At 48.1% G+C, this 25,100-nt stretch overlaps 1 protein-coding gene across 5 annotated transcripts; it reads left to right on the forward strand.

Moving 5' to 3' along the window:
- Window positions 1-268: 268 nt before the first annotated feature.
- On the forward strand, window positions 269-24,702 carry SZRD1 (SUZ RNA binding domain containing 1). Of its 5 annotated transcripts, none has more exons than XM_072609041.1 (4): window positions 274-370; window positions 18,052-18,101; window positions 19,852-20,106; window positions 21,654-24,702. In XM_072609041.1, exons 1-4 carry the CDS (start codon window positions 320-322, stop codon window positions 21,754-21,756), a joined length of 459 nt encoding a protein of 152 aa, XP_072465142.1. In that variant the 5' UTR covers window positions 274-319; the 3' UTR covers window positions 21,757-24,702. The 5 variants fall into 5 exon arrangements, with proteins under 5 accessions (XP_072465144.1, XP_072465145.1, XP_072465142.1 ...); XM_072609042.1 differs by having other exon boundaries at window positions 19,855-20,106; XM_072609043.1 differs by lacking the exon at window positions 18,052-18,101 and having other exon boundaries at window positions 269-370.
- The last annotated feature ends 398 nt before the right edge of the window (window positions 24,703-25,100 follow it).

Genomic DNA, 25,100 nt, shown 5'->3' on the forward strand with positions numbered 1-25,100 from the left:
TGGACTTCGCTTTTGCCGCCCCGTATTACGGCCGCTCGCCCTTAAGAAAGATGGCGCTACCAAGGCTTCGCTGCCCTTCCCCGACATGTCCGCCGGCGGCGGCGCGTGCACGCTATCCCGGGACCTCTTCCGGGAGCTGAATGAGCTGGGCCTCGGGGTGGGGGCGTGGTCGGGGGCGGAGACGGGGCCTCAGAGGCCAGAGATGCCGTGCGCGCCCGCGCCCGTGGCGGAGGCGCGCCGCCGGTGCGGGGGGGTGGGGAGGGGTGCCGGACGTAGGGCGCAGGCGCGGGGAGGGGGGGGGTGGGAAGCGGCGAGTAAGATGGAAGATGAGGAGGTCGCTGAGAGCTGGGAGGAGGCGGCCGACAGTGGGGTAAGGAGGAGCCGCTGGACCGGGACTGGGCCGGGCGGGACCTGGCGCGAGGGGGAGCCTCGGGGGACCGGGTCGGAGGGTAGGGCTCTGCCCGGAGAAGGGCACCCCCCACGCCGAGCTGGGGCTGGAGAGGAGGCCCCGGGCCCCTGAGCGCCTTGAAGGCCTCTTAAAGGGGCCGCGCTCCCTTTCCTTCGCCGCCTCTGTCGGGGTGCCCCTGGGCGTGCGGGGGGAGTGCTGCGGTGCCCGGCGGGACTTTTCGCTTTCCCCTCCCCGGAGCCCGGTTACCCCCGATGCCCCCGCCCCACCCCGCCAGGCACCATTTTAAACTTGGTGGGCCTTGCCCTGCCCCGCCGTGGGGCAACGTGGGCGGCCGGGCACGCTCCGTGGCCCTGGCGTGGAGGCACCGGACGCGGGAGTGCGGACCGAGCCGTGTGCGGGGAGCCCTATGCGGGCCGCCCATTTTGGAGTGGGGGGGTCCCGCCAAACGCGCCTCCCCCGCAGGCAGCGCCGCGTGCTGTGGCCGGGTCGGGGCGTGGACGGGAAGTGCCCGCGCTCGGGCTGCGGGGGGAGGGGGGTCCGGAAGCCGGCTCCCCGTCAGAGCTCGGGCCTCGTGGGCGGCTTTTCGGGGCCGGGAGGCCCCCCTCCTCCTCTTTTGTGCCCCGGGCATTCCGCCCCCGGGAGCGCGTCCCCGGCCGAGCGACCTGCGGATGTGGGGGCGAAGGGCCCCCTGCGGTGCGGAGGGCGGCCGGGAGCCTCGGGCGTGCCGTGCCCCCGTGCGGGCTTGCGGGCGCTCTCTTACGGATCTGTTCCGTCCGTGAAACCCCCTCCGGTGTCTTCATCGACAGAAAGATCGCCCCTGGAGTGGAAGGAGTCCCAGAGTCACTTTGAAGCCGGACTCCCCCGCCCTCATTTCACGGGGGGGAAACTGAGGCCCGGAGAGATTTCTTTTCTCCGAGGTCGCATCGTAGGAGAGGTTGGCCCCGGACCTGAGTCATCGCGTCCCCAGCCTGGACCTCAGGCTTCCCTAAGAGGATGCCCGCGCCTCCGGGAAGGATTCCCGTAACGACGTGGACGCTTCCGCGCACCTCGGCTGTCAGATTTCACTTCCACGCTTTTATCGCCCGTGCGTGGAGAAGGCACCAGGGAGGATTTTCTCAGATTGGATTCTGGAGAATCCAGATAATCGAAGCTTTTGTACCTCAAGAGATGGAGCCTCTCGTTCTTTCTTCCACCAAGGAGAAAATGGGATCAGAAACTGCCTTGTCTGAGAGTGCTTAACCTTCTGAATGGCAGGTGCTCAAGGTGTCAGCAAACATTAGTTAAGCGCCTACTGTGTACCTGTCACTTCCTGAATCTTAGAGATACATAGAAAGGTCAAAGCCATTTCCTGCTTTCTGGGAGATCACAGTTATTCCCAGTTCACCATACCGCTCTGTTGGAAAGCGTTGTTAAAGTGCCTAATTATTCAGACCTGGCCTGGATCTTCCAGCTGATGGAGGTCCAGCCCCCTGGTGTTAGATGATGAAACTGAGACTTGGATAAATTAAAGTTACTTGCCCAAGATCGCAAAATGTAGAAACGTAGCCTGAATTCAAATCCAGGTCCTCTGACCTAGTGCTCTTTCCTCTGTGTTACAGTTAGGCCTACACTTGAGTCATTTTTTTTTTTTTTCAAGTTGCGTCCCATGCTTTGTGATCCCATCTGGGGGTTTTCTTGGCAGAAATGTTGGAGTGGTTTGCCGTTTCCTTTTCCAACTCATTTTACAGATGAGGAAATTGGGGTAAACAGGTTTCAGTGACTTATCAGAGGTCACATAACTAGTAGGTGTCTGAGGCCAGATTTGAACTCTGTGAGAAGAGTCTCCCTGTCTCCAGGCCTGACACTATCCAATGTGTCAGCCAGATGCCTCTACAATGAGACTTTGCTTCAGGTTAAACCCCTAGTCTTACCCATCTGAAGGCAAAGAAAAGACTGTGATGTGGAGGTGTTAGAAACTGCCATCCTTCCTATAAAATGATGTTGGCATTGATGCTTCATTAGAAGGGCATCCCATTGGACTTGTTTTCCTAGTATTTGCATTAGACTGTCCACCTCCCCAAACATCCTTGTATTAGCTCTCATCTTAAGGTTTCTCAAGTTTCCCTAAGATGAAGGGGTGGTACAGGTTTAGAGGGTCTTAGATTTAGAACTCTGAGGGAACCTTGGAAAGATAGTCTAGTAACAACTCAGTTGAACTCTCCCATTTTCCAGATGAAGAAAATGGGACCCAGGGACATGGTGACTTATCCAAGGTCATGTGAGGGACAGAATCTAACTTAGGCTTTCTGACTTGGAGCTTGGCTGGCTTCTGACACCGGGTATGATGTTGCCAAAAAGTCATTTCCTTTCCTTTAATCTTTCTTGGCCCTACTCAGTGACTTAAGAGGTAGGAACTCTGGTTATTGAATTGGATTAAATAGCACCCTTGTTTGGGAGCTTTCGGAGTTGGGGCCTGACGGGGTGAGGGAGGTAGAGCTTACCCAGGTGACATTTTGCCTCATTAAGGGAATTGAGACCTGGTACTTGGCCACTACCTCACTTGGAATACTCACCTCCTTTGGCCTCTAATTTTGATTGTCTCCTAGCAATTGTGTTGTAGAATAGGTAGCTCTTGCTAAGAATAATGATAACTAGCATTGGTATAGTGCTTAGAAGTTACAAAGCGATTTACATCACAGGGCAGTCCTGGAGGCCTGTGTGCTCCTAGACTGGGAGCTCCCTGAGGGCTTGTCTTTTGCCTCTTTTTGAATCCCCAGTACTTAGCCTTGTGCCAAGGCCATAGTAGGGACTTAATAAAGGTTTACTGATTGAATATTTTACAGATAAGGAAACTGAGGCTTATTACATGCTTGTAGTCATATAGCTAGTCCTTGTCAGAAATGAGTGAGATCCTCTTGCCCAGGTCTTCCTGACTTAAAACTGAACCATCACTCTATTCCTTCTGATGACCCCAATAATCCTAATTATAGCTGTTTAATATATCTTCTAAATTAATGCTGCTAACTAGCAGCTAGGTGGTGTAGTACAGAGTACTGAACCTGGAGTCAGGAAGACCTGAGTTCAAGTCTTCCCTCATATACTCTTTACTGTGTGTCCCTGAGGAAAGCACATTAGTCCTGCCTCATTTTCCTTATCTGTAAAATGGTGGTGATAGCCTGTGCCAAATAAGATCATAGCTATAAAGCACTTTGAAAGCCTTGAAATGTTATACAAGTGCTACCTATTATGTGGTTTGAATTTTCCCTTTTTAGAGGCAGTCTGATGAAGTGGATATAGTACCTGGAAAACCCTAGGTTCAAATTCCACTTCAGATACTTGTGACTGTCACCCTGGGCAGGTCACTTAACTTATGATGGGAATGGGTTTTTGTGGCTGTCTGATGAGTTTGTGTATACAGTGCTTCGTAAAATGTGGAAAATCCTTTAGTTCATAATTCTTCCCTGTGTCTCTTCAGACTGAGCCCCTAAGCCTCAGCCAGCCTCAGTCAGCCTCAGTATAAGGTCAGACAGTGTTGGAGTTGGAAGGGACTTCTCACCTCACTAGATTCCTCAAGGCCTTCAGACCTGGGAGCTTGCTGAGCACTCCAGACCACTTAGATCTGGACCTGTGATTACATTACTTCCTCAATCTTTGTGGATTATGAATTTGTTTATAAGCTATTTATCCTTTTATTGTTGCCTGGGACACTGAGAGTTTAAGTGACTTGCCCAGGGTCACTCAACCAGTGTGGGTGAACCCAGATCTTTGAGGACTCCATCCAGTGCCTCCCCACCGAACTACTCATTCACCTTGTGGACAGGAGCTTCCCTCTTTTTCTCAGTTATTTCTTCCTGTTTCCCATTCTTCTGCGGTCTGAAGCAAAACAATCTGGAGCCATCTTTGACATGCTAGATCTTCAAATACTGGAGTTGTGCCTCTCCTTTCTCCTCTCCATTTTTTTCTGTTTAAACAGCCACTTTTCTTTTATCTTGTTGCTTCTGGAGCCGATATTGATCCTCAAGACTTTGACAAAAGATCTGTCTCTAAGTGAATAGTCCTAGAAATCATGTTTACTAATGTGTCTGTCCTCTAGATGGTTGTAGCCAATTTTGTTTTTCTAGGATTGAAGGATTTTAGTCATAGATCTGGAAAGAATGAGGCAAAAGTGTCTATCCCTCTTATTTTACAGGAGAGGAAACTGAGGCCCAGAGGGCTTAGGTGACTTGCTGAAGTTTCTAGGTACCCAGCGCCAAGCCCTCTTTTGCTGATAGCTCCAGCCATGCTACCTTGGCCCAGGTAATCAATGAGTGAGTGTAGGGAGCATCTTAGTGGAGGGTGAGTGGTCATCACCTTTCATCCTTTCCACTAGTGAGGTGTCTAGAAAGCAAGCTGCTATAATACCTGTACAGAGCAGTACCTGAAAATTATAAGCTACTCACTCTATAAACTAGAGGCAAACCAAGTCTGAAGTTCTAATTCATAACACTTCCGAGTGAAATTGGATTTTATTTTTCTGCTATTCTACTCCCTTTTCCTTTTCTGGTTACCCTACTTCAAGAGGTGCCTCAGCACCTCCAAGTCTGTTTTCTGGGCCTTTGGAATTTTTCTTAAATAAAGTGGCTCACTTTTCTGTTAGCTTTCAAAAGTTTACAAAACACTTTGCTACAGTGGCCCTTTGAGGTCAGTCACACAGTGCAAGTAGTATTTCCATTACACTGATGAGAAACTAAAATTATATTTGGATACTGGGAGGTTGGCTTCGAGAAATTCTTTCTGTTGGTGGAATGGCTTTCACGTGGGCCTTAGCTAATTTTATCTGTTATAAATTTTTCCTAAAACTTTTTCCCTAAGTTGCCCCATTCTTAATCAAAGGGATGTTTAAGGAATATGGCCTTCATTACCAAGGAAATGCTTTTTAAAAAAAAAAAACAACTCGGGTGGAGACTGGGCAAGGAATGTTGGCAAAGGGTTTGAAAACATGAGATCGAGCTGTTCTCAACTCTCTAAACTGTCTTTGTTGGCTTAAGCAAATCTCAGTGTTGTACAAACAAACAGCATTTGATAGTTAGAAGTAATCTCTGTGACTGGGGAAACACGTCAAGTCCATGTTGATCTTGATTTCTGAAGCTAGTTTACAGTTGTTAAAGATCCAGGCTGCAGTTCCCTTTGGTAACGTCGCTGTGCCAGGCCCATCAGCTCTGGGGAAGGCCATTTGGCTCCAGATAGTTGGAAAGTTTGAGTGGAGAAAGCGTCCTGTCCTACACACCCTGAGTATTGATTCACCGTTAGATAGTATGGTAGAGTTCACAAAGAGCTTTGGGGCAGATATTATTTCCATTTCAGAGAAACAAAGACTGAGGCTTCTCCAGGGGAAAGGATCCCCAGACTTATTCACAGATAATTAAGTGACAGCCAGGAGTGGAATTAGATTTCCTGATTTCCGTCCAGGTGCTGATTTTTCCAGGGCAGGTAATAGCAATGTAGCTAATGAAAAGAGGTCTTTTTAAGTAGGAAGAAGTCCAAGCTGGTTTTCTGGAATAAGAACCCCAAGTTTGTGTTTTCCCAAGTCCAGTTCCTGAGTGGGGAGTAAAAGTGAGGACCCACAACTTTGTTTTCTTTTTTTCCCCTTCCCTAGAGAAGAGACTAGAGGCATTGTTTCAGGGCAGTGAACACTTGTGGCAGCTTTGGAATCCTCAACTCCAAAGATCCCAGGTTTTAGAATTAGAAAGGAGTCTTAGCAGTCTCTTGTCTAACTCCAGATGCAAACCCTGAAGCCCAAAGAGCTGAAGGGACTTGCTGAGACCCCCATTTCTTGGAAGGGAGAACTCAAGTCAGTTGTGAAGGACTGTGGCTCCCGCCTGCCCTGTGCGCTGGTAGGGTGTGAAGAAAAGACAGAGGCCCATTGTCTAGAAGAGGGGCTACCTGTGCAGAGCAGCTCCCCACCTTGCAGGCTCCCCCTGCCTCTTGGCTTCCCATTGCCACCACTTTCTTCGAGGATCCTCAGATCCCCTCCACTTTGTTCGGACCTAGTTCCACAGATTGATGCCTTTGTTAGGCTATGAGTTCCCCGAGGACAGAGACTCTAAATGCCTTTCTGTAAGCTCAGCACAGCGCTCCCCAGTTAACACATGCCTGTTGACCTACAGAGAAGAAGGGAGATAGCCTTAGAAGGGAGCATCATTATGAGATGTGACCGGCTGAAATTCAAAGCTGAAATGTTTCACTGGGCAACTCTCACACGTGCTCTGGATCTCTCTACCCATACCTGTAGAGTGGGTATAAGACAACGCGTTGTACTGCATGTAGCAGATCGTACATTTAAAAATGCTATAGAAATGTCAGTTATTGATCAATCAAAAGCACACACTTTACTTGGGACACATGATTTTCCAAGGGCTGTGAAGTATTTCTGTGTCTCTGTCTTGGCTTGCTCTTGTTCTGGCAGTTCAGAAGACTGCCATCTGTGTGCTCAGCATGTCATGCCCACCTTTGTCTGCAGCCACTTTGAGCTGAGTCTTGAATAGCAGGTGCACTGCCCTGTTACTCACTGTGTGCATTCTGTAAGTTGCCTAATTCATATGTCATTGGACTTGGTTGTGTGTTCTGGAGACTTTATATGTGTGAGCGTTTAGGTAGTGGTAGTGAGGGGGAGAGAGAGACACGGGGAGAGAGAGACACAGAGAGAGACCGAAGGTGTGAGTGTCTGGGTGGAGTGTTTGTGTGTATATGGGTGTGTATTTTCTCTCCCCAACCCCCTTAAAGAGAACTTTAATGAGTTTCTCCTTGACTCTTCCCTGGTCTTCCTTGAGCCTGACTGAGGGCCTGTGCCCAAAGGGCTGTCCCAGGCCCCCTGGGATGGTGCTACTGAGGTGGATGGAACTCTGTTCTCAGGCAGGACCCCAGTGGCCCTGCTTTTCTTCCTCAAAAAATACTTTGACTTCATTTCTCCAACTCCTGGTGAAGTCAGGAAAGGGAAGGCTCCCTGGCATCTTCAGCTGCAAACTGGCCCGCCCTATATCGGAGCTCCTTGAGAAAGGGGATTTCTTCATTCATGAAGTTTTTAGTCCTCAAGCAGTTGAACCTCAAGGACACTGAGACAGAAGGGCAGCCCCTGCCTCAGGAAAGCTTTTGACTGGGTTTGGTGGCCTGGTGAAGGGATTCTTCTGTACTTTGCCCTGCTTGCCAGACCAATTCCTGCCTTGCTTATTTCCCTGTGAGGATGAGTCGATATCTGTGGCCAAGATACCTAAGTAGTGACTGAAGTCACTGCAGTGTCAGTGTTAGGTCTCCTTCTGTACAGGTCTTCACAGGACTCTTGGGAGGAAAGCACTTTGGAAACCTTTAGGTGATAGCAGAGTCTTCTTCATTCCCGTGTAGCAGAGCCTTGTGTCCTCCTCTGTGATCTCAGGATCTCTCATCCAGCCCCTCCTCGCCCTCCCCATGGCTGCCCTCACCTAGACTGCTTACAGCCCCCTGCCCTACCTTGGCCTCCCCTGAATCATCTTCCACATAGATCATTCTAGTCCTGTCACTTTTGTGCTTAGAAGCCTGCAATAGCTTCCTAGTGCCACATTCAGTATCAGATGGTTTTGGTATTCAAGGCTCTCCACAGTCTGGCTGAAACTTCTGTTCCAACTCAAAATGGAATCTTTTCTGTTTCCTCTGCTGGAATGGACAGCGACCTCATCTGCATTCCCAAGACCTAGCTCTGCTGTCAGTTCCTCTGGAAAACTTTTCTTGACCCCAGACTTTGCACCATTCAGGTGAAAGGCTTCCACTCCTTGGGTTACTTACAGGCCTCTGCCTGGATCCTGCCTTTGACCTTTATTCAGTTTCCCTTCAGAGTCAGTAATTTGCCTTCCTGGCAACAACTTGAGATCAGGGCCTGGGGCATACCCAGCTCTCTCTCCAGTGCCAGGCACAGGATCTTCCATAGAGTGGTCTCTCTAGAAGCATTTATTAGAATAGATTAGATTAAAATGGGATGACTGGGACTTGTTCACATGGACATAGCTCTTTTCACCAGAAATTTTAGTCCACAGCAGTAAATCAGTCTCTAGTTCCCATCATCCTTTTTTTCCCCCTTGTAAACTGCTGGTCCCCAGAATAAGGGAGCCATTTCCTGAATCCTCGAGGCTCTGCAGCACAACACAGGAAATAGCAGACATTCCCTTGTTAGAGGAATGATAAATACACACGGCTAAACACTGCCTTTCCCCAGGGGCCTTGGTTCTCTAAAAAGACAAAGTGGCAACCTGTTTCTGGGGAAGGACAACGTTCTTGTGGGACAGCTGCTCTTTGGAGGCTTTCAAAGAGCCATTCTCTGCCCTCCAGCTTGGCCTCCCACTGGTTCCAAGGTATCTGTGATATCCATCTGCCTCCTTTTCTTTTTCCTCTTTGGAGGTTTCATTGAGTAGCCACTGGGCCTCAGCCACTCACCCTCCTATTAGCCAAGCTGGGTTTGCTTATATCTTCCTCTGACCACAGGATTAGCAAGTTAAATGTATTAGAATCCAAATGTAAGTTGTGTTTTTTTCCTTTTCTTGGAATTGATTGCCTACTTTCTTAAACATAATTAAAACAGTAACCTGGAGAATATCATAGTGAAGTTTTCCTGCAAGCTGAATATCTTTGGCTCACTTTGATTCACAGCTGATGGATTATGCAGTGCCATTATGCCGATGAAATGTTGCCTTTCTTTTTAAAAGGGGCTTAACTATTCTCCTTTCCTGTTATCATTATGCAGGTGCCACCCTGGGGCATTACTCCTTTGGTCAGTAAAAGAACCTTTGAGTTCTCTCAGAGGGGGCAAGAAGCCCATATTTCTTGTAACCATCCCACCTGTGATTCTTAGAAATGTAGAACTTTCTACTTAATAAATATATTTAATCTAGTTGAAAACCTGTGAACTACAGACACTTGGGAGGCAGATTAGGAAGGTCATGAATTTCAGTTTCACTAGAAGGGCTCCATTCTTTTTTTTGTATATTTCTTCCATGGTGTCTCACTTAAGATACGGCTGCCCGTTGTGTTTCCCCTACCCGACAAGCTCTGCCGAACCATTGCCACTCTTTGGGGGAAAGAACCAGAAATGGTTCCACACACTTCCCTCCCTTCCTCTCTGGGAGGCGCACAGTGCCTTTGACTTTTTAATAATCTGGAGTAGCACCTGGTGGAGGCATTGTTTCCTTACAGTCTCCCACTATCTGGTTCTACAGCTATGGAGCCACCCCAAGAGGTCTGGTCCTAAATATTTCCTTGTTTGGAGGACCCTTGGAAATACAGTCTACCATATTGAAATGGACTGGACCTCTCCTAAAGTGCTTTATGGTGTGGCAGGTGCCCAGGCTGCCACCTGTCTGTTGTTTCCTAGCATCTATGGGAGAGAAGGACTAGGAGCATCAATTTGTTCACTGAATTCCGTTTTTCTACTTGTAAATGAGGCGAGAGGGAGTTAAATTAGGTGTTTTCTAAGGTGCTGTGTAGTTTACAATTTACGAAAAAATGTCTCCGGCAGAGACTTTACTTTTCCTGAAATGGAAGGCAGAAAGATAAAACTGCCTGTTTGTGTCTACCAAACCAGATACTGACCGTAGCAGGCAGAGGTTAGCCATAGAGATACCTAGAAGTTCACAAGACAAAATCCAAGAAGGGCGTTGGGGGTAAAAATCCCTGGCCTCCTATCTACACTTGCAGGGCACCAAATGTATGTGGATGAATTGCAAACTAAATCAAGGGAGGCAAATTTGACTTACTAGGCATCGCTGAGACTTGATGGGAGGAGACCCAGGACCATGACTGCAGGGATCATGGGTGGGGTAGGGGAGAGTAACCATTCCCATCTTAGCATTGGGATAGAGGAGAGGGAAGCTGTCAATGGTCTCAGGTCTGGAAAACCATTTTTTAGTCAAGCCAGGATCCCATGGCCTAAAGTTCTGCAGGGAAAGTTAGATCAGGAGGGATGGGAAGCTATCTAGGGTGAAATTTTGAAGCTATAAATGGGAACTAGCTCAAAGAAGAGAAAAAAAGCTAGAGTTGCCCAAACAGACTAGTGTGGATGCACAGGAAACTCATGAGCCAGCTTGGATTTTGAAAAGATGTGCAGAAATCGAAGGCAAGGTTTGAATAGGTCAGAGTAGTGTTGGCAGTGCCTGTGTTCAGAGTGTGGTGCACCAAAGCTGGCGAAGGGAGCTGAGGATCAGAACAAGGCGAGGTGACTGCTCCAATCTGATTGAATGCTAGTCACCCACAGGAGATCTTGCCTTGATTGCTTTCTTCTCTGCCAAGAACGACCTTGGGACCACAAGGGATAAAACATAAAAATGGCCAGTAGGGAACTGATATTCACTATGATTTAGAGACTAGGAAGCAAGCACCCAACTGCCCTATGTCAGGGAAAGAGTGTTGGAAGAACTGGCCTTGTGAAGAATTGAGAGGCACTACAGGCTTGGGGAAGGCGGAATGTTGCTTGGATCATCAAAAAATGAAAGAGGGTCAGCAGGTACTGGGCTGGGGACCTCGACATCCACTCCTGGCAAAATTTTAGAACATATCATTCATGAAAGGCACAGCTAGTGAACATCCAGGAAAGACAGCTAAAGTGAGCTGGGACATCTTTATCAAGAACCTGCCCTGTAAGGCTGACCTGACTGACTCTTTTGATAAAGTGGTGGTTGCAGGATCAAGGGAACTTCATAGATGTCATTTTTCTATAGTATTTGATAACGACTTATAGGAGGTCTCCAGTGGAGTGCCCCAGGGATTTGTGCTGGCTTGTTTATCATTTTAATCAAAGACTTGTAGAGAAGCAGAGATGGCATGCTTACCAAATTTGCAGGTGATATAAAGCTGGGAAAGAGAGCTGATACAGTAAGTCAACATTGTAAAATATTCAGCCAAAACTATTAGGATGGTCATTAATAGAAACATAAAATTTTAATGCTTGGGTTCAAAAAATTGACTTCACAGGTATAGAAGGGAGGGAGAGGAGGCATGGCTAGACAACACTTTCTTTTAAAACAATCTGTAATTTTTATCCATAATAAGATACAGTGTGAAGTGACAGCCAAAAAGCCAGTGCAATCTGCTGAACTAAGGTCAAGGGAGAGGGGAGTGGTGTTCAGGGTCCCATCATGCTTCCTCCACCCTGGTCAGACATTGGAGAGCTGCCAGAGGAGGAAAGCCAGGATGGCCAGTTAAGGGTCTGGAGTTTGTGTTGTCTGAGGATCAGTGGACGAAATTCTGGATGTTTAATCTGGAGAAGGAAGAAGGACCATGAAAGCTGTCTGGAAGTCTGTTTTGCCCTAGAGGACGGAACTAGGTACAGTGAGAGACATATTTAGGATTGATGGAAGGGAAGACTTCTCTTAACTGGAGAGCTTTCCAAAAGCTGATCCCCCTGCCTCTGAAGGCAGGACCTTCCTCTTCATTGGAACTCTAGCTGAGCGCAGGCACAATGTCAGCTACAATGGAGGAAGCTCTTTGTTAGTTCTGAGTTCTGACTTTATACTCCTCTGTGAAGGACATCATCTTTGCAACTTTTTGATTCTGTTGAAGATGGCTTAGGAGGATGGCTACTGAGATGTTAATTAAATTCGCCTAGTAGGCGCTCAGTTGTTGGTCTTCTCCAAGAGAGCAGTTCATTTCCAAACTCGAGACTGGGCATCACTTTTAGCCTTTTGAATGCTACTTGATGACTGGGCTGGGAGTTTAACTGAGAGGTGTGAGGAGCTTAGCCCTCGTTCTGTGATTTGGCTCCCAGAGAAAGTTCTGCCCCTCTGACCTGCCAGGCAAAGACATTACTGTCTGTGTTTGTTTTTTAGTTGTGTACTATGTGTCCCAAATGGTCTTCCCTTGAGCAGGATCAGGGAGCTCTAGCAGCAACTCTGTGGTGAAGAACTGAGGGGGGAAAGGGGTGAAGAGTGGTTCTCCCCTCTTAACAAAGTTGTTGTTTCTTTCAAATCTAGTTTGCTCCTTGCAGTGTGTGGCATCCAGCCTGAGGCAGGCTGCCCAATACAAGAGCAGCAGTAAATTCACCTCTGCTCCTTACAAGTCAAAGATTAGTCATACTTTGTTTTCCTTACAGCGACCAATGAGAGAGGCCTATTAATACCAGTAAATTAAAAAACAGATGTGTAGCTGCTGCTGAAGGGATTTTAGGAAGGGATTTTCAGAGGCGGATTCTGATAGGACTGGTAGGAGGTGACCAAAAACTGTCCTCAGACTCCCAAGACAGATGTAGGAAATAACTAGTCTTTCTTGTCTGGATCCCCTTTCTCTTATTTGTCCAAGCCTACACTTTCCTCTTCCTTCTTCCAAAGAAATCTTTGAAGCTGACTATTTCACTAAACCATACTACCTTCAAATCCATAAAGGACCAGCCCCTCCAGGAACTTTGGAGTGATACCCTAGACCTGAAAATGAGGGGATGTTTTCCTAGGCACCAACAAGCTTTAGGTAGTAATGGGGAGCAAAGTACCAGGCAGAGATCATTTCCAGCTATGTAATCCCATAGGAACAAGCTGAGAGTCTGTGGTGCCAGGACTATTGATGGTATATCTATGAAACTGGCATAGGAAGCTGGAGTAGAAATTAGACTCAGAGGAGAATCAGCCAACTGTCTGAAACATTGATGGGATAAGGAGGACTGGACTGTGAATCTGTCACCTTAAGGCCTTGACCTCCCCTAAGTACCTGCCACCTGTTCTGAACTGAATAGTGTCACTTTGGGAGCTGTAACGTACAAGGCAGCCAAAGACAAGATTCCAAACCCCTTCCCTGGGATTTCTCACTCGTGTGAGTAACTGAGCCAACTCACTTAATGTCTGTGGGCCTCGGATTCCTCGGCCGGTTGATCTTTAAAGTCTCTCTTTGAGCTCCAGATCCTCTCATTTTAATATAATGATTGGTGGGGGATTGATTGCTATAGAATGTACTAGGGATGATCAGACTGTTTGCCTCTCCCACGCTTCTCTTTGACTAGAGCTACTATTTTGGGGGGAGGCCTGGTAATAACACTATAAGGAGGGGAACATAGCAGCCTCCTCAAACACAGGAAAGGCTTGTTGCAGGAACTTCTCAGGCTGGGGTTCTTTGAGCCAAGCCTGCTAATAACATAATGAGTGAGGTGAAGGAAGTCAGCACAAGGGGCCTTAAAGCCGAGTTGGGTGAAGCCTTTCAGTACAGCTTTACTATTTGGAGATCATATCTCTTTAGAATGCATGTCTGGACTTGAAGGCTACTAATTGATTTACTTTATAAGGGCAAGAAACCCTTTGAAAAAATCTGATAATGGATTAGCCTGGGTCTTTCTGCTTGGTTACTTAGTAATGAATCTAAGAAGCTCCTGGGAGAGCAATCCTAGGCCCTATTTAAGCTGAGCCAGGTTCTCTTAGATTTGTGGGTTAAGTAAGCACTAGCTTAACTAAGCGACTACGGCTAGTGCTTTCTCTAAGGGATGTTGGGGGTTAGCATCATTGCTCCCAGGCCGGAAACACAACAGATCCACTCATAGAATGTCTATTAGCTTGGCAAACAGTTCCAGAATAAAAACTCAGCAGCTGAGATTTGAAATGTGTGGTTCAGGAGATATAATTTTTTTTCCCTCTTGACAGCTCTAAAGAGGTGTTAATTGCAGTTTGCCATCCAGATTCTGAAAGAAATCGGAGCTGTACTTCTCACTGAGTTTTGTGGGTATGTCTTTTCTGGATTATAAGAGTGGTTATGATCATAGGCGTGAGATCAGTAAATTAATGATTTGTGCCTTTGCAGTTTCTAGTAGTCAGATTAAGTACAGAAGAGAGGGTTAAGGAGGATGATGGGAAATTTAGTACTTGAAGAGGTTGTAAGACTGAAATATGGTAGACCTGTACAATTTGGAGAAAAGTCAGAAAGTATCACCCACTGAAACAGAAGCTCCCAAAGATCAGCTCGGGAATGAGGTTCACCATTTGTAGAGCTATCCCCCTGAATGACACAGCTAAGACATACTGCTCTTTGTGTTGCTGATGAGCCTGGAGTAGTTTCTAGAAATCATTGGTGTGTATCCTTGAATCTTATTCTATAGACTTTGCTTTGATGTAAAAGATGCTAGTCTCCTGTCCTTTATCCCAGGATGAGATATTAAAAAAAGAAACTTGGGGTCATTGACACACTAGAGTCATGATCAGAATGGATTGGTTGGAGGAGCCGTTGAAGCATTTGAAGTTAGCTGTGCAGATAAAGGATCGGACTTAACACTGCTCTGGACTAGTAGGCAGCTTTTTGTATATAAGAAAGAATGAGAAAATTAGAGCTGCCCCAAACTAGGTGAGGCTGTTTCAGGACACAAAAAATACTTCCTAATATTAAGATGTTTTAATTCCTAATATGGTCATTATTGCTAAGTATAACCCACACAAACAGAAACTCGTTAGAGTCCCCATTAATTTTTAGGAATATAAAGGATTCATGAAACCTAAAAAGTTTAAGAAGTGCTACTGTCTAGCTAACTCCTAAGTTAATTTCCTGAGCTCCAGGCACTGCCCACTGCACTCCTCCAACCTGAATGATCCATGAGCCCCTCATATTCATCCTGGGAAGTCCCTCTTGGATACTATCAGTATCCAAGTAATTCAGGCTTGAAAGTCAAGTCAGCTGAAAATTAATAACAAACAGTTTAATGTTATTAACAGGAAATATATGTGCTTTATCTTTGATTATTAGTAGTTTATAATGTATAATAATAATTAATAATTTTGTGGACGATTCTGTCATACTTAGGGCAGAGAAATCAGGTGCTAAAATTTAGAGGGTACTTACAGCCCTTGTCCTTCACAATAACATGGAAACAAGCTTAGGATCTAGTTGACAAGAATAATTAGCTAAAATAGGAAACTCTCAAGTAGTGGTCTCCTCTGCTAGCAGCAGCCTCCCGGTGGCCTCGGGTTCTTGATCATGGTGATTCCCCTCTCTCTCTGCCATATTTGATTGCATATTTTATGGCTGACTCACGTTGATTGCCCGGAGCTCAGAAATTAGTGTATAGCTTTAACCCTTCAGTGCCTTCTTTCTCTAGGTTAATCAGTCTTTGGACATGATTTATGTTGGATCTTCCTAAAACATGGCTCTTTGATGTCTTCTCATTCCCAGCTCACAAACCTCCTGTGACCTCCCATTGCCCAAAGGATACAATGTGAGCACCTCAGATTGGTATTTAAGGGTCTCTTCCCCAAGCTGGCTCCAACCTGTATTTTCCACCTTATATAGTAGTGGCTCCTTCCTTTCATCTGTGTGCTGCCTCCCTGCATGCCTGTGCGTGCGCCCACGCGCGCACACACACACACACACACACACACACGCCCCCTCCCCCTCTCTCCCCCCCTCCCCCTTCTCTCCCCCCCTGTCTTGTCTCTCCCCCTCCTTCCCTCCTCTCTCTTCCCACCTCTCTCTTCCCTCCCCTCTCTTCCCTCTTCTCTTCCCCCTTCTCTTCCCCCCTCTCTCCCCCCTTCTCTTCCCCCCTCTCTCCCCCCTTCTCTTCCCCCCTCTCTCCCCCCTTCTCTTCCCCCCTCTCTCTCTCCCTCTCTGTTCCCCTCTCCTCCTTCATGTGGTCTCCCTCAAAAATGTCAACCCCCTTCCATGGAGTTTTCCATCGCCCCACAACAACAAATGATTTCTGTCCTTGAAGACGCATAAATCTTTGTGTTGATGCAGTTCTGTGTGTGCTCAGTGGTCATTTGAAGGAGAATGCTGGGAGTTGAGAGACCTGGACTCCCAAATTCTAGTAGCTCTGGACCCTGGCTCAATCTTTAAACCTCTTTGAGCCTTGTCTTTGCCATCTGTAAAAGGGGGATGACAACACTTGGACTTCCTGCCTCACCACCAGCTTGAGAAATGCGGTCTGATCAGGACTTGATTTCGCCGTCCATGCCCACCTTTGGCTGTCTTCTTCCACTTAGAGGGTTAAATGTCATTGTGCTGACCTCTCTGTATTGATAGTCTAGTTCCAGGGACAACTAAATTAATGTACTGAATAGTTCTGAGAATAGTTTAGTGCCAAACTCACAGGGCCTTGCTCCAGCTGATCTTTTGACATTGCCAATTGTGGATTATTGGGAGTAGCATCGTGAGAGAGCCAGGATTGGAAGGCATTGGAAATACGGGTGGGGAAAGAGGGACAGTCCTGGTATGGAAGGCCTTTAAAGGCTAGCCAGGGGTGGAATTTTGGCGTTGAAGGAGCAGGCAGCAGGTGAGCCATTGCTGACTTGAATGAACAGGTGACTGTGGCCTAGCTCTTAGGAAGAGGATTCTCCCAGTGACTTGCAGGCTGAACTGTAATGACGAGAGCTTTTACTAAGGCACCTGAGGGCTAGCTAGGTAGGCTCTCTGCTGCTTTGGTACCTCCTTTACTCCCTAAGTACCCAGTGACCTTAGACCTGCCTGAAGCCCCCTCCCTACAACTAGAAGACGCTCAGCCAAATGCTTCCAAATGAGAAGGCTTATTCTTTCCCGAACTGGATACAGCTTGAAGGGTTTTGTGCTATGGTTCAACCAGTTCACAATGAGTCTTCTCTCTGTGTGAATAATTGATGGTCCTTGGGAGTATTTGCATTTTAAAAGACATCTTTTGTTTAACTAAATGAATCTCTACTGAGAATTTCTGCCTGCCTCCTGGGGACTGGATTCATTTTTCAGGCAGAGGGGCAGGCTGGGTCTTTGTTTTTGTTTTGGGAGGAAGTACTGTTTTCTGAAAAAAATTCATTTCACTGTTATGGTTTCCATTTTTTTAAAAAATTAGTGTTCTATACTAAAAAAGTGTTCTACAATAATTTCCATATATTTTAGATTCCCCTGCTTTCTCCCTCCCTAAGATGGCATACAATCTTCTATAGGTTCTACACATACATTCTTATTAAATACATTTTTCATGTTGCATAGAAGAATTAAAATGAGTGGGAGAAACCATGAAACAAAACATAATGTTCTGCTTCATTCTGCTGTCCAATTCTTCTGTAGTTCTTTCTCTGGATGTGGAAGGCATTTTGCCTCAAGAGTTATGGTTTCCATTTTTAAGTTCCTTTTGTGAAAAACGGGCTTATCTTTTTAATCAGGTCTTGCTTCGTGGAGTGTCCAGATTAGTGGTGTTTGGGGAGCTTTTTGTGTAATGGGGTGTAGTGAAAAGAGTGGTAGGTTTGGAGTCAGGAGACTCCAGTTCAAATCTCACCTCCCATATTTAATAGTCATGTGGCTGTAGGTGCATACTATAACTACTGAGACTCAGTTTCCTCAAGTAAAATCCAAATCCCAACATCTTGTCACCAGGATCGTTGTGAAGAGTGCACTTTATAAACCAATATGAGTTACCCCTGGGCCCAGAGAGGAGAGCTTTGGTCCAGCTTCTCTTTTCCGGTGGGAGCTCAGGGCTGCATGTTGTTTTCCTGCTTGGCCTGCTGTCCAACATGGGCACCTGGGCTGACACCCTGCCAGGTGTCAGGGAGGTGACGTTCCAGGGCTGTCTCACTTCGGTGACCCTATAGGTCATCTCAGCAGCTAGTCTAGCCTCTAGCCAGACAATAGTGACCTGACAGTACTTGACAATGTCCTGGATTCTTTTTTAAAAATAGACAATGAAACTTCTATTTGAGAGATGTTTTTTTCCACTTTTTATATACATTTTTTCCCTCTAGGAAATAGACAGACGGTTGGAAAAAAAACTGAAGATCACCCAAAAGGAGAGGTAAGACTACTCTCTGCTCCAGAGGACCCTTGCTCTCGTCTGTTTGAGAGTTGGGAAGTCGGTGCTATTTTTAGCTGACCCCAAGGTTTAGACTGTAGAGAATGAACTCTCCCCTTTGATCTGGGAAATAGGAACTTGAGACAATTAGGCATGTCCAGTAGCACAAGCCTCTGGGAGGATCTTTGGATGACTTCTAACAGTGTGCTCCCCATCAGGACAGGGTTCCAGGTCAGAGTGGGGGGACTGTCTTCCAGATTAAAGGGAATTAGATGCCAGCCCGTGACTCTGGTTTGCTTCTGTGCCCTAGCTAAGTCAGGAGATGGCAGCCCAGGGCTGGTCTCCAGTTGGGGAGTGGGCCACAGTCCTCCTCCAAAGAAGCTGTCGGGGACGCTCAGCGCTGCCTCTTCTCTAGCTCTCCTGGCTTCCCACTTCCTTGATCAGACTCCTGGCTCCAGGTCTGTCTGTTTGCTCGTCACGGTGACCGCGCGCCACCTCCTCCATTACAGAATGTTTTTCCATATCATCCCCATGCTTGTTCCAACTCAGCTATGGCAGCAGCTGCCCTCCAGTTCCCAGCAACCAGTGCTCTGCTCTAGAAATAGATTCTCCCGATGCCAATTTGGTTCTGGAGAAGCCAGTAAACTGTCGTTGGGAGGGTCTTTGTGGGCATTTGGGGTTATTTATGGCTCTGAAGAACTTCATCCTCCTGCTTTGAGCCCCTTCCCACTCGTTTGTCTCTTCCCTGCCCTGTGATGTAACTGGGACCCTCTCTTTTGGAGGGGAGTGGGGCATTTTGTGGACGGTTCCAGATGTGGCCTTATGGTGGAGGAGACAGGCCACTTCCCCAGGCACGGTTATGGCCCTCCCTGTATTTCTGGGGTTATTCTTAACCCAGGCCCCGCCGCTGTCCAGCCAGAGTGCGCAGCTTAAGCCCAACAACCAAGAGGTACTCTTAACCACTTTTGGGGTCTGTCAATGAGCAGTATAAGCCCTATCCCCAAAAGCATGTGGGAAATCTTTTGTAGGTCCCTTGTAGCCTGGGGGTGATTTGAACCCTTCAGATCTCATGTGGGGGGGAGGTACTGCCATGCTGAGGTGTTGTGTTATGCAGGGTGGCCATGGTTCTCTCTGAGCAAGGAAGCTGGGATTCTTGTTGGAGCAGGCTTGCTCAGAGAGCTGTGTTCAGGATGTGCATTTTGTAGCTATGGGGTGCCAAACAGTCACTAAGTCACAGAATTTTAAAGTTAACAGGGGTCTCGGTGGCCATCTAGTTCAACTCATACACCCAAAGAATCCCTGCCACAACATGCTTGACTAGTGGCCATCCAGCCTTTGCTTGAAGACCACCCAGGAGGTGGCACCTGCTGCCTCTCGACAGCCCTTTCCGCTTTTGGATAACTTGAATCATGAGGAAATTTTTCCTTATAATAAGCCTAAATTTATCTCTTTACAATTTCTACCTTATTGCTCTTAGTATGGCTTTGGGGGCCAGATGTCCTGGAGGAGGCAGTGTGGGGAAACCTCTTGTCCCACCCTGGCTTGAGTGGCCTTTGAAAGAGACCAGGGCCTTCAGCCTCCAGCAGCAGTTTCATGTGTCTTGGCTGAGTGTTGGCTTGCTGTCTGGGGCTGCACCACTTGGCGGTTTGCTCCTTCTCTGAAGCCTGGGCATGGACATTAGTACCACATGCAGGTTAAACATTGCACTGGAGTCTTATAAGAATTTTGAGGCCACCTTTGCTTTCTCCATCAGCAGGAAATCTACGTCTCCTCCCAAAGTGCCCATCGTGATTCAGGACGATAGCCTTCCCTCAGGACCCCCTCCTCAGATACGGATCCTCAAAAGACCCACGAGCAACGGGGTTGTCAGTAGCCCCAACTCTACCAGCAGGCCAGCCCTCCCTGTGAAGTCCCTGGCCCAGCGCGAGGCAGAATACGCTGAGGCCCGGAAGCGGATCCTTGGTAGTGCCAGCCCTGAGGAGGAGCAAGAGAAGCCCATCCTTGACAGGTGAGCCTTGTAGGCAAGTCCTGTTTCTTGTGTGGGCCCCAGGTCCTCCTGAAGGAGTCCCAGAGCAGAGGAACTGCATTTAATCTTGTGTTACCTTGTTCCCTGGGGCCCAACAAACAGCTCCATCTAGTGAGCCTGACAAGTAGATCTGGGTTCAAATCCTGACCCTGCCACTTGTGGCCTGCATGGCTTTAGACAGGTCCCTGCCCCACTGTTTCAGTTTTCTCCTCTATGAAATTGAGGTTGAAATGTAGGCTCTCTTGGGCCCTGCCAGCTCTCCCACCTATGATGTCGAGGCTGAAAGGGGAAGGGACCAGCCCAGAGTTACATTACAGCACTGTCAGGACTTAGTCATGACCTCAGGTTTTTTGATTGTGACCCCTGAACCTAGATGCCTGTAGGCTTCAGGTCGTTAAATAAAAATAGCTTTTACAAGGCTAAGTGTAGTAGTGGTTTGTTGGACTCAGGCTTACCTTGAATAGTGCCACCCCTGACTCTTTGGAGTGCATCTTTTTTGCAGTGATGTCACCTCCCAAACACCTGTACTTTCCCTTAATAATCTCTTCTGTATTTGTCCCCCCACAATTAAACCCTTCTTGAAACTATTTTGGTTTCTTGACTGTACTATCAGGAAAGATGGCAACATGTAGTGAATAGAGCCCTGGGTTTCAGTCCTGTTCTGCTCTGCATCAGCCATGTGACCTCAACCAAAGCACTTCCTCTCTTTAGGACTGAGTCTTCCACTGAGAGCTTGAAAGGGTCAGGCTAGGGGAACCCTGAGGCACCAGCCAGCTCCAGGCCTTCTTACCTTTTGAGGTAGAGAGTCATTCTGCCCTACAGTACTTGCTAAAATTTCTTCTGAAGACTCTCAAGGGGATGCTTTGTGTATTAGTTGTTCTGGAATTTAAGTGATGACAGTGGCTAGTCTCTGAACCCTCCTCACCCCTGACTTCTTTGATTTTGTGGGCACTGGTCACTTTCCCCTCATGCTTCATTTATTTTTCCAGAGTCCTAATCTGTCTGTGCAAAAGTGGCCTAGGTTTCTGCCTTGGGGTAAGCATTCTCTTACCTCCCACAGAGGTGCTTGGCCACCTTTGTCATTAGGATTTGTCAGTATCTCATTCCAGTACTTGGGAGAATTTTCTGGCCCCTTGTCAAGGACAGACTGTCTGACTCAGTGTGTGTCGGCAAGCAGGCCACCTTCAGCAATGGTCTCATCCACAGACATGTCGGGGGTGGAAGCACCAAGCCTGGAAAGCCATCAATTAGGGAGCAGGAAGGGCAGGGTCAAAGACAATGGCCAGGAGGACCCTCCTCCATCTCTTGGCAGCAGCTCAGACCTCCAGGCTTGGTTCTTAAGCTGTCAGAGGGCCAACACAGCCTGTTAATACTCCAAGACTTAACTGAGGGAGGAGGGGTTTGAGTTTGAGGAAAGAGAGAAGGGGGGAGTGAGGGAGAAAGGAGAAGGAGACTGAGGGAGGTAATGCGGGGGGAGGGAGGGCACATGCATCAAAGATGACCTCCCACTCTGACCTGCTTCCTTTTAGGCCAACCAGGATCTCCCAGCCCGAAGACACCAGACAGCCCAATAATGTGATCAGGCAGCCCCTGGGTCCTGATGGTTCACAAGGCTTCAAGCAGCGCAGATAAATGTGGGTGCGAGAGGATGCTGTCGCTGCTGCCCCCACCACCACCAGGGTCGTCCGCCACGGGTTGCACTGCCGTGGCGGACAGCTGGACTTGAGCAGAGGGAACGACCTGATTTACTTGCACTGTGACCCCCTTTGCTCCACCCACTGTGACCTTGAACCCCATGCACTGTGACCCCCGACCCCCTCCTCCCACTGTGATTGGCACATCGACAAGGGCTGTCCCAAGTCGCTGTAAACGGAGAAGGTGGGGGCATGAGGTGGGTTGGGGGCCCCCCGCAGACTCAGAGTGGAGAGTCAGATGGTGCCACACGGGGTGAAGCCAGTGCCAGCAATAACAGTTTATCATGCTCATTAATTTGGGATTTCAGAACACAAATGGGAACGCCCCAAACGTGCATGTCTTCATCATTTAAATAGCAAGTTCCATTTGAAAGGATTGTTTTCTTTTTTTCTTTTCTGTTTTTTTTGTTTGTTTGTTTCAGAATCTGATTTGCGAGAAGTGCATGGGAGGGGTTTTAGCTGTTAAATGAATTTTCGTTTTGAGAAGGGTAGTTGATAGTCTTCTAAGATGTTTCAATGAATTTGCAGAAACATTAACAGATCGGATTTTGGCAAGCTTAGCTTCTTGTTCTCTGTTCCTATTGCTGCCCCCAGGAGCCCCCTGGCTCCCCCATCCCCATTCGCCTGTCCCCAGCTGAGCCTCAACTTGTTGGGGTCCTTCAGTGAGACCAGGCCAGAGAGCTGGGGCTGACAGGAGGCACCACTAGTATTCATGGAGGTGGTGAAAGCAGACAGACATGCCCTCCCTTTCTCCCCAGGCTGGTCTCCCACCCCAGCATTCACGTGGGCTATTTCTAGCCAAGAGTTCAGGTGAGGGAGGGAGGGAGACTTGTCATACCCAGGTTTACAAGCAAGGAAAACTAGATTTATTCAGTATTTTGGTTTCTTATCCAAGGAAAACATGAGGAACGAGTCTGGTTCCAAGGCCTCTGCTGATAAACCATCTGTATAGTGTTGTCAGAGAGTAGCTTGATTTCCCAGCGACAGTGAAGTTTGAACTCTTAGGAGCCCAGGGCCCACTGTCTCTCAACTTAAGGTACCAGTCCAGAGCTACACCTGGCACGTCTCCTTGTAGGAGTCATTGCTGTGGGAACTAACCAGACCCAATAACTTTGGAAAGAAGCCTCTGGTCATGCATTGGTTGGAATTGACAGACTGGTTCTCTATAGGTTGAAGCTACAGTGATCACTCACCTCGCCTAGATGCCCAGCCTTCCAAGCAGGGGCTGGATTCTGGAAAGTCAGCTTGGCCCCTTAGACTGGGGCAGAGGAAGTAGGTGTTGCCTAAAGCAATTTCCCCCTGGGTACAGGGGTGTCCGTACTGCCTGTATGCTGGGGACATGTCTGCCTTTCTTCTTGGTCCCCGTCTACTCTCTTCTACTGCACTGAATCTTCCTATGACTTAGTTAGTAGCCAATTCCTGCTTCTGATTTTAACTGACAAGTTTCCAAGGGATTGGGAGATGATTGTGTTTCACAGGTAGCACGTGTGCACTGCCAAGCCATATTAGACCCAGTGTGGCATGTTGGGTTTGCTCAGAGGGAGCCTGAGCCTTACCTTGTTTCAGTGGTGGTATGTGTGTTGTCTCTCCTGTCCTGCCATGGGGTCAGGCCCAGCAGGGGGAAAGGGCTACAATTAGGAGATGGCCTGCTGCTCTTTGCTGTCACTGCCTGCCCAAAGTGAGGGTCTAAGTGAGTTGACCCCAAGGAGGAGTGGTGCCACAGTGAGTGAAAGGGACACGTGACTACCATTGGCCTATAAAACAGTGGCACCAGATCCCCTCCTTTCCCAGGTAGTTACCTCCAGGAGTGGCAGAGGAGAGGGGAGGCCTGCTCTCCTTAGTTCTGTCCCACTTCCCTGAGTGTACAGTCTACACAAGTCATGGGCCCAAAAATATTGGGGGCAGGGAACCCTCAAGGCAGGCCTTGGCCCCAGAGGGCCCCAGGTGCCTGTGCCCACACGTGTATCTCAGACCCAGGACGGGGCTTCCTGCAGCGTTAAGGGCATGAGGGCGGTGAGAGCCCCCTGGGCCTGGAGCTTAGCCCTCCTTTGCTGAGGTGAGACTCAGCCCCCTTCTGGGCCCCCAGCAGCTCCTGCACCAAGGCTTTGCCTTGATTCCCTAGAGTGGGAAAGACAAGAGAAGGAAATAGGAAACTATTACGTGTGTGAGTTGTGGGGTAGGGTCCGGGAGATGGGAGGAGGAGGGGTTGGGCTTTCTGTGGTTGTCCACATCTTTCCTAAGTGCATTTCCTTTGGTTCAGTTTTGTTCAGTTTTATTTTTTTATTTTTAAAGTGAGCTGTGGGCTTTGGCTTAGGAAATCCGGGATGGGGGTGGAGGGCAGTAACCCGAGGCTGCTGCCCCTTTAGCTACCTGTCCTTGGTAACATCCTTTCCCCCAGCTCCTCTGACCCCAGGGGGCCAGACCCCCTGACCTCCCGGCTTAACAGCTTCCAATGAGCCACTTCTCCCACATCAGCCTAGCTAACCAAAGGAGCTGGGGGTGCAGGGGCTGGCAGTCAGCCCCTCTCAGCCCAGTCAATCAGGGTGCTCCCCACCTGCAGGCAGGAGGCAACACCCCATAAGCCCAGCCCGCCCCTCCCTGATAGGTGGGGCCGCATTTGGCCATCCCTGGCCCTGAGGCTTGAGAGACCTCTTGGAACTTTGTTTCTAGTTGTTGTTTGCCCCCAGGGTGAGCCAAGGTCCCCTTGGGTGTGTTCAAGGGAGGAGAGTAGGGGAGGGAGGGAGAGATGCCATATATCCTGCAGTTCTGCCTTGCTGGAGTAGCCAGGCAGCTCCCTGAACTCCCACCCCTCTCTGCGGGTCCCCAAGTCAGCAGATTAAGCATTTTATAAATTGTATTTTAAATAAATGTTTTAAACTTGTCAGAGCCTTGTTACTGGTTTCTTCTATTTTTTTCAGCTCTCTAGTATGAATTACAAAAGACCTTTTGTCCTCAGAGACAGTAACACTAGCTTTGTGATCTTGGACAATTCGTTTGCTCTCCTTCTTAATCTATCCTCCTCCCATTACTGCCCCTCTGCATCACTTTGTACAGTCTTCTCCTAAAGAATCCCTTTTAGAGGTTCTTCTGGCTCAATAATAGTTCATTACATTTGTATACCACAATTTGTTTAGCCACTCCCCATTAGGATACCATCATAGTTTCCAGTTTGGGCCTTCATGAAAAGGAATACCAGAAGCATTTTTGTACAAATAGGTCTTTTTTCCCCCTCTTTTGGCTTCTTTGGGATATACTCTTAGTGGTATCATTGGACCAAAGGCT

The sequence above is a fragment of the Notamacropus eugenii genome, chromosome 5, assembly GCF_028372415.1.
Source record: "Notamacropus eugenii isolate mMacEug1 chromosome 5, mMacEug1.pri_v2, whole genome shotgun sequence".
NCBI lineage: Eukaryota > Metazoa > Chordata > Mammalia > Diprotodontia > Macropodidae > Notamacropus > Notamacropus eugenii.

Excerpts from the sequence above, each read along its gene's own strand:
- SZRD1 (XM_072609040.1), top strand. The coding sequence starts at position 18,252 with ATGTCCAGTAGCACAAGCCTCTGGGAGGATCTTTGGATGACTTCTAAC. Across the intron at positions 18,557-19,854 it reads GATCAGACTCCTGGCTCCAG|GAAATCTACGTCTCCTCCCA; the intron begins GTCTGTCTGTTT and ends CTCCATCAGCAG. Across the intron at positions 20,107-21,653 it reads GAGAAGCCCATCCTTGACAG|GCCAACCAGGATCTCCCAGC; the intron begins GTGAGCCTTGTA and ends GCTTCCTTTTAG.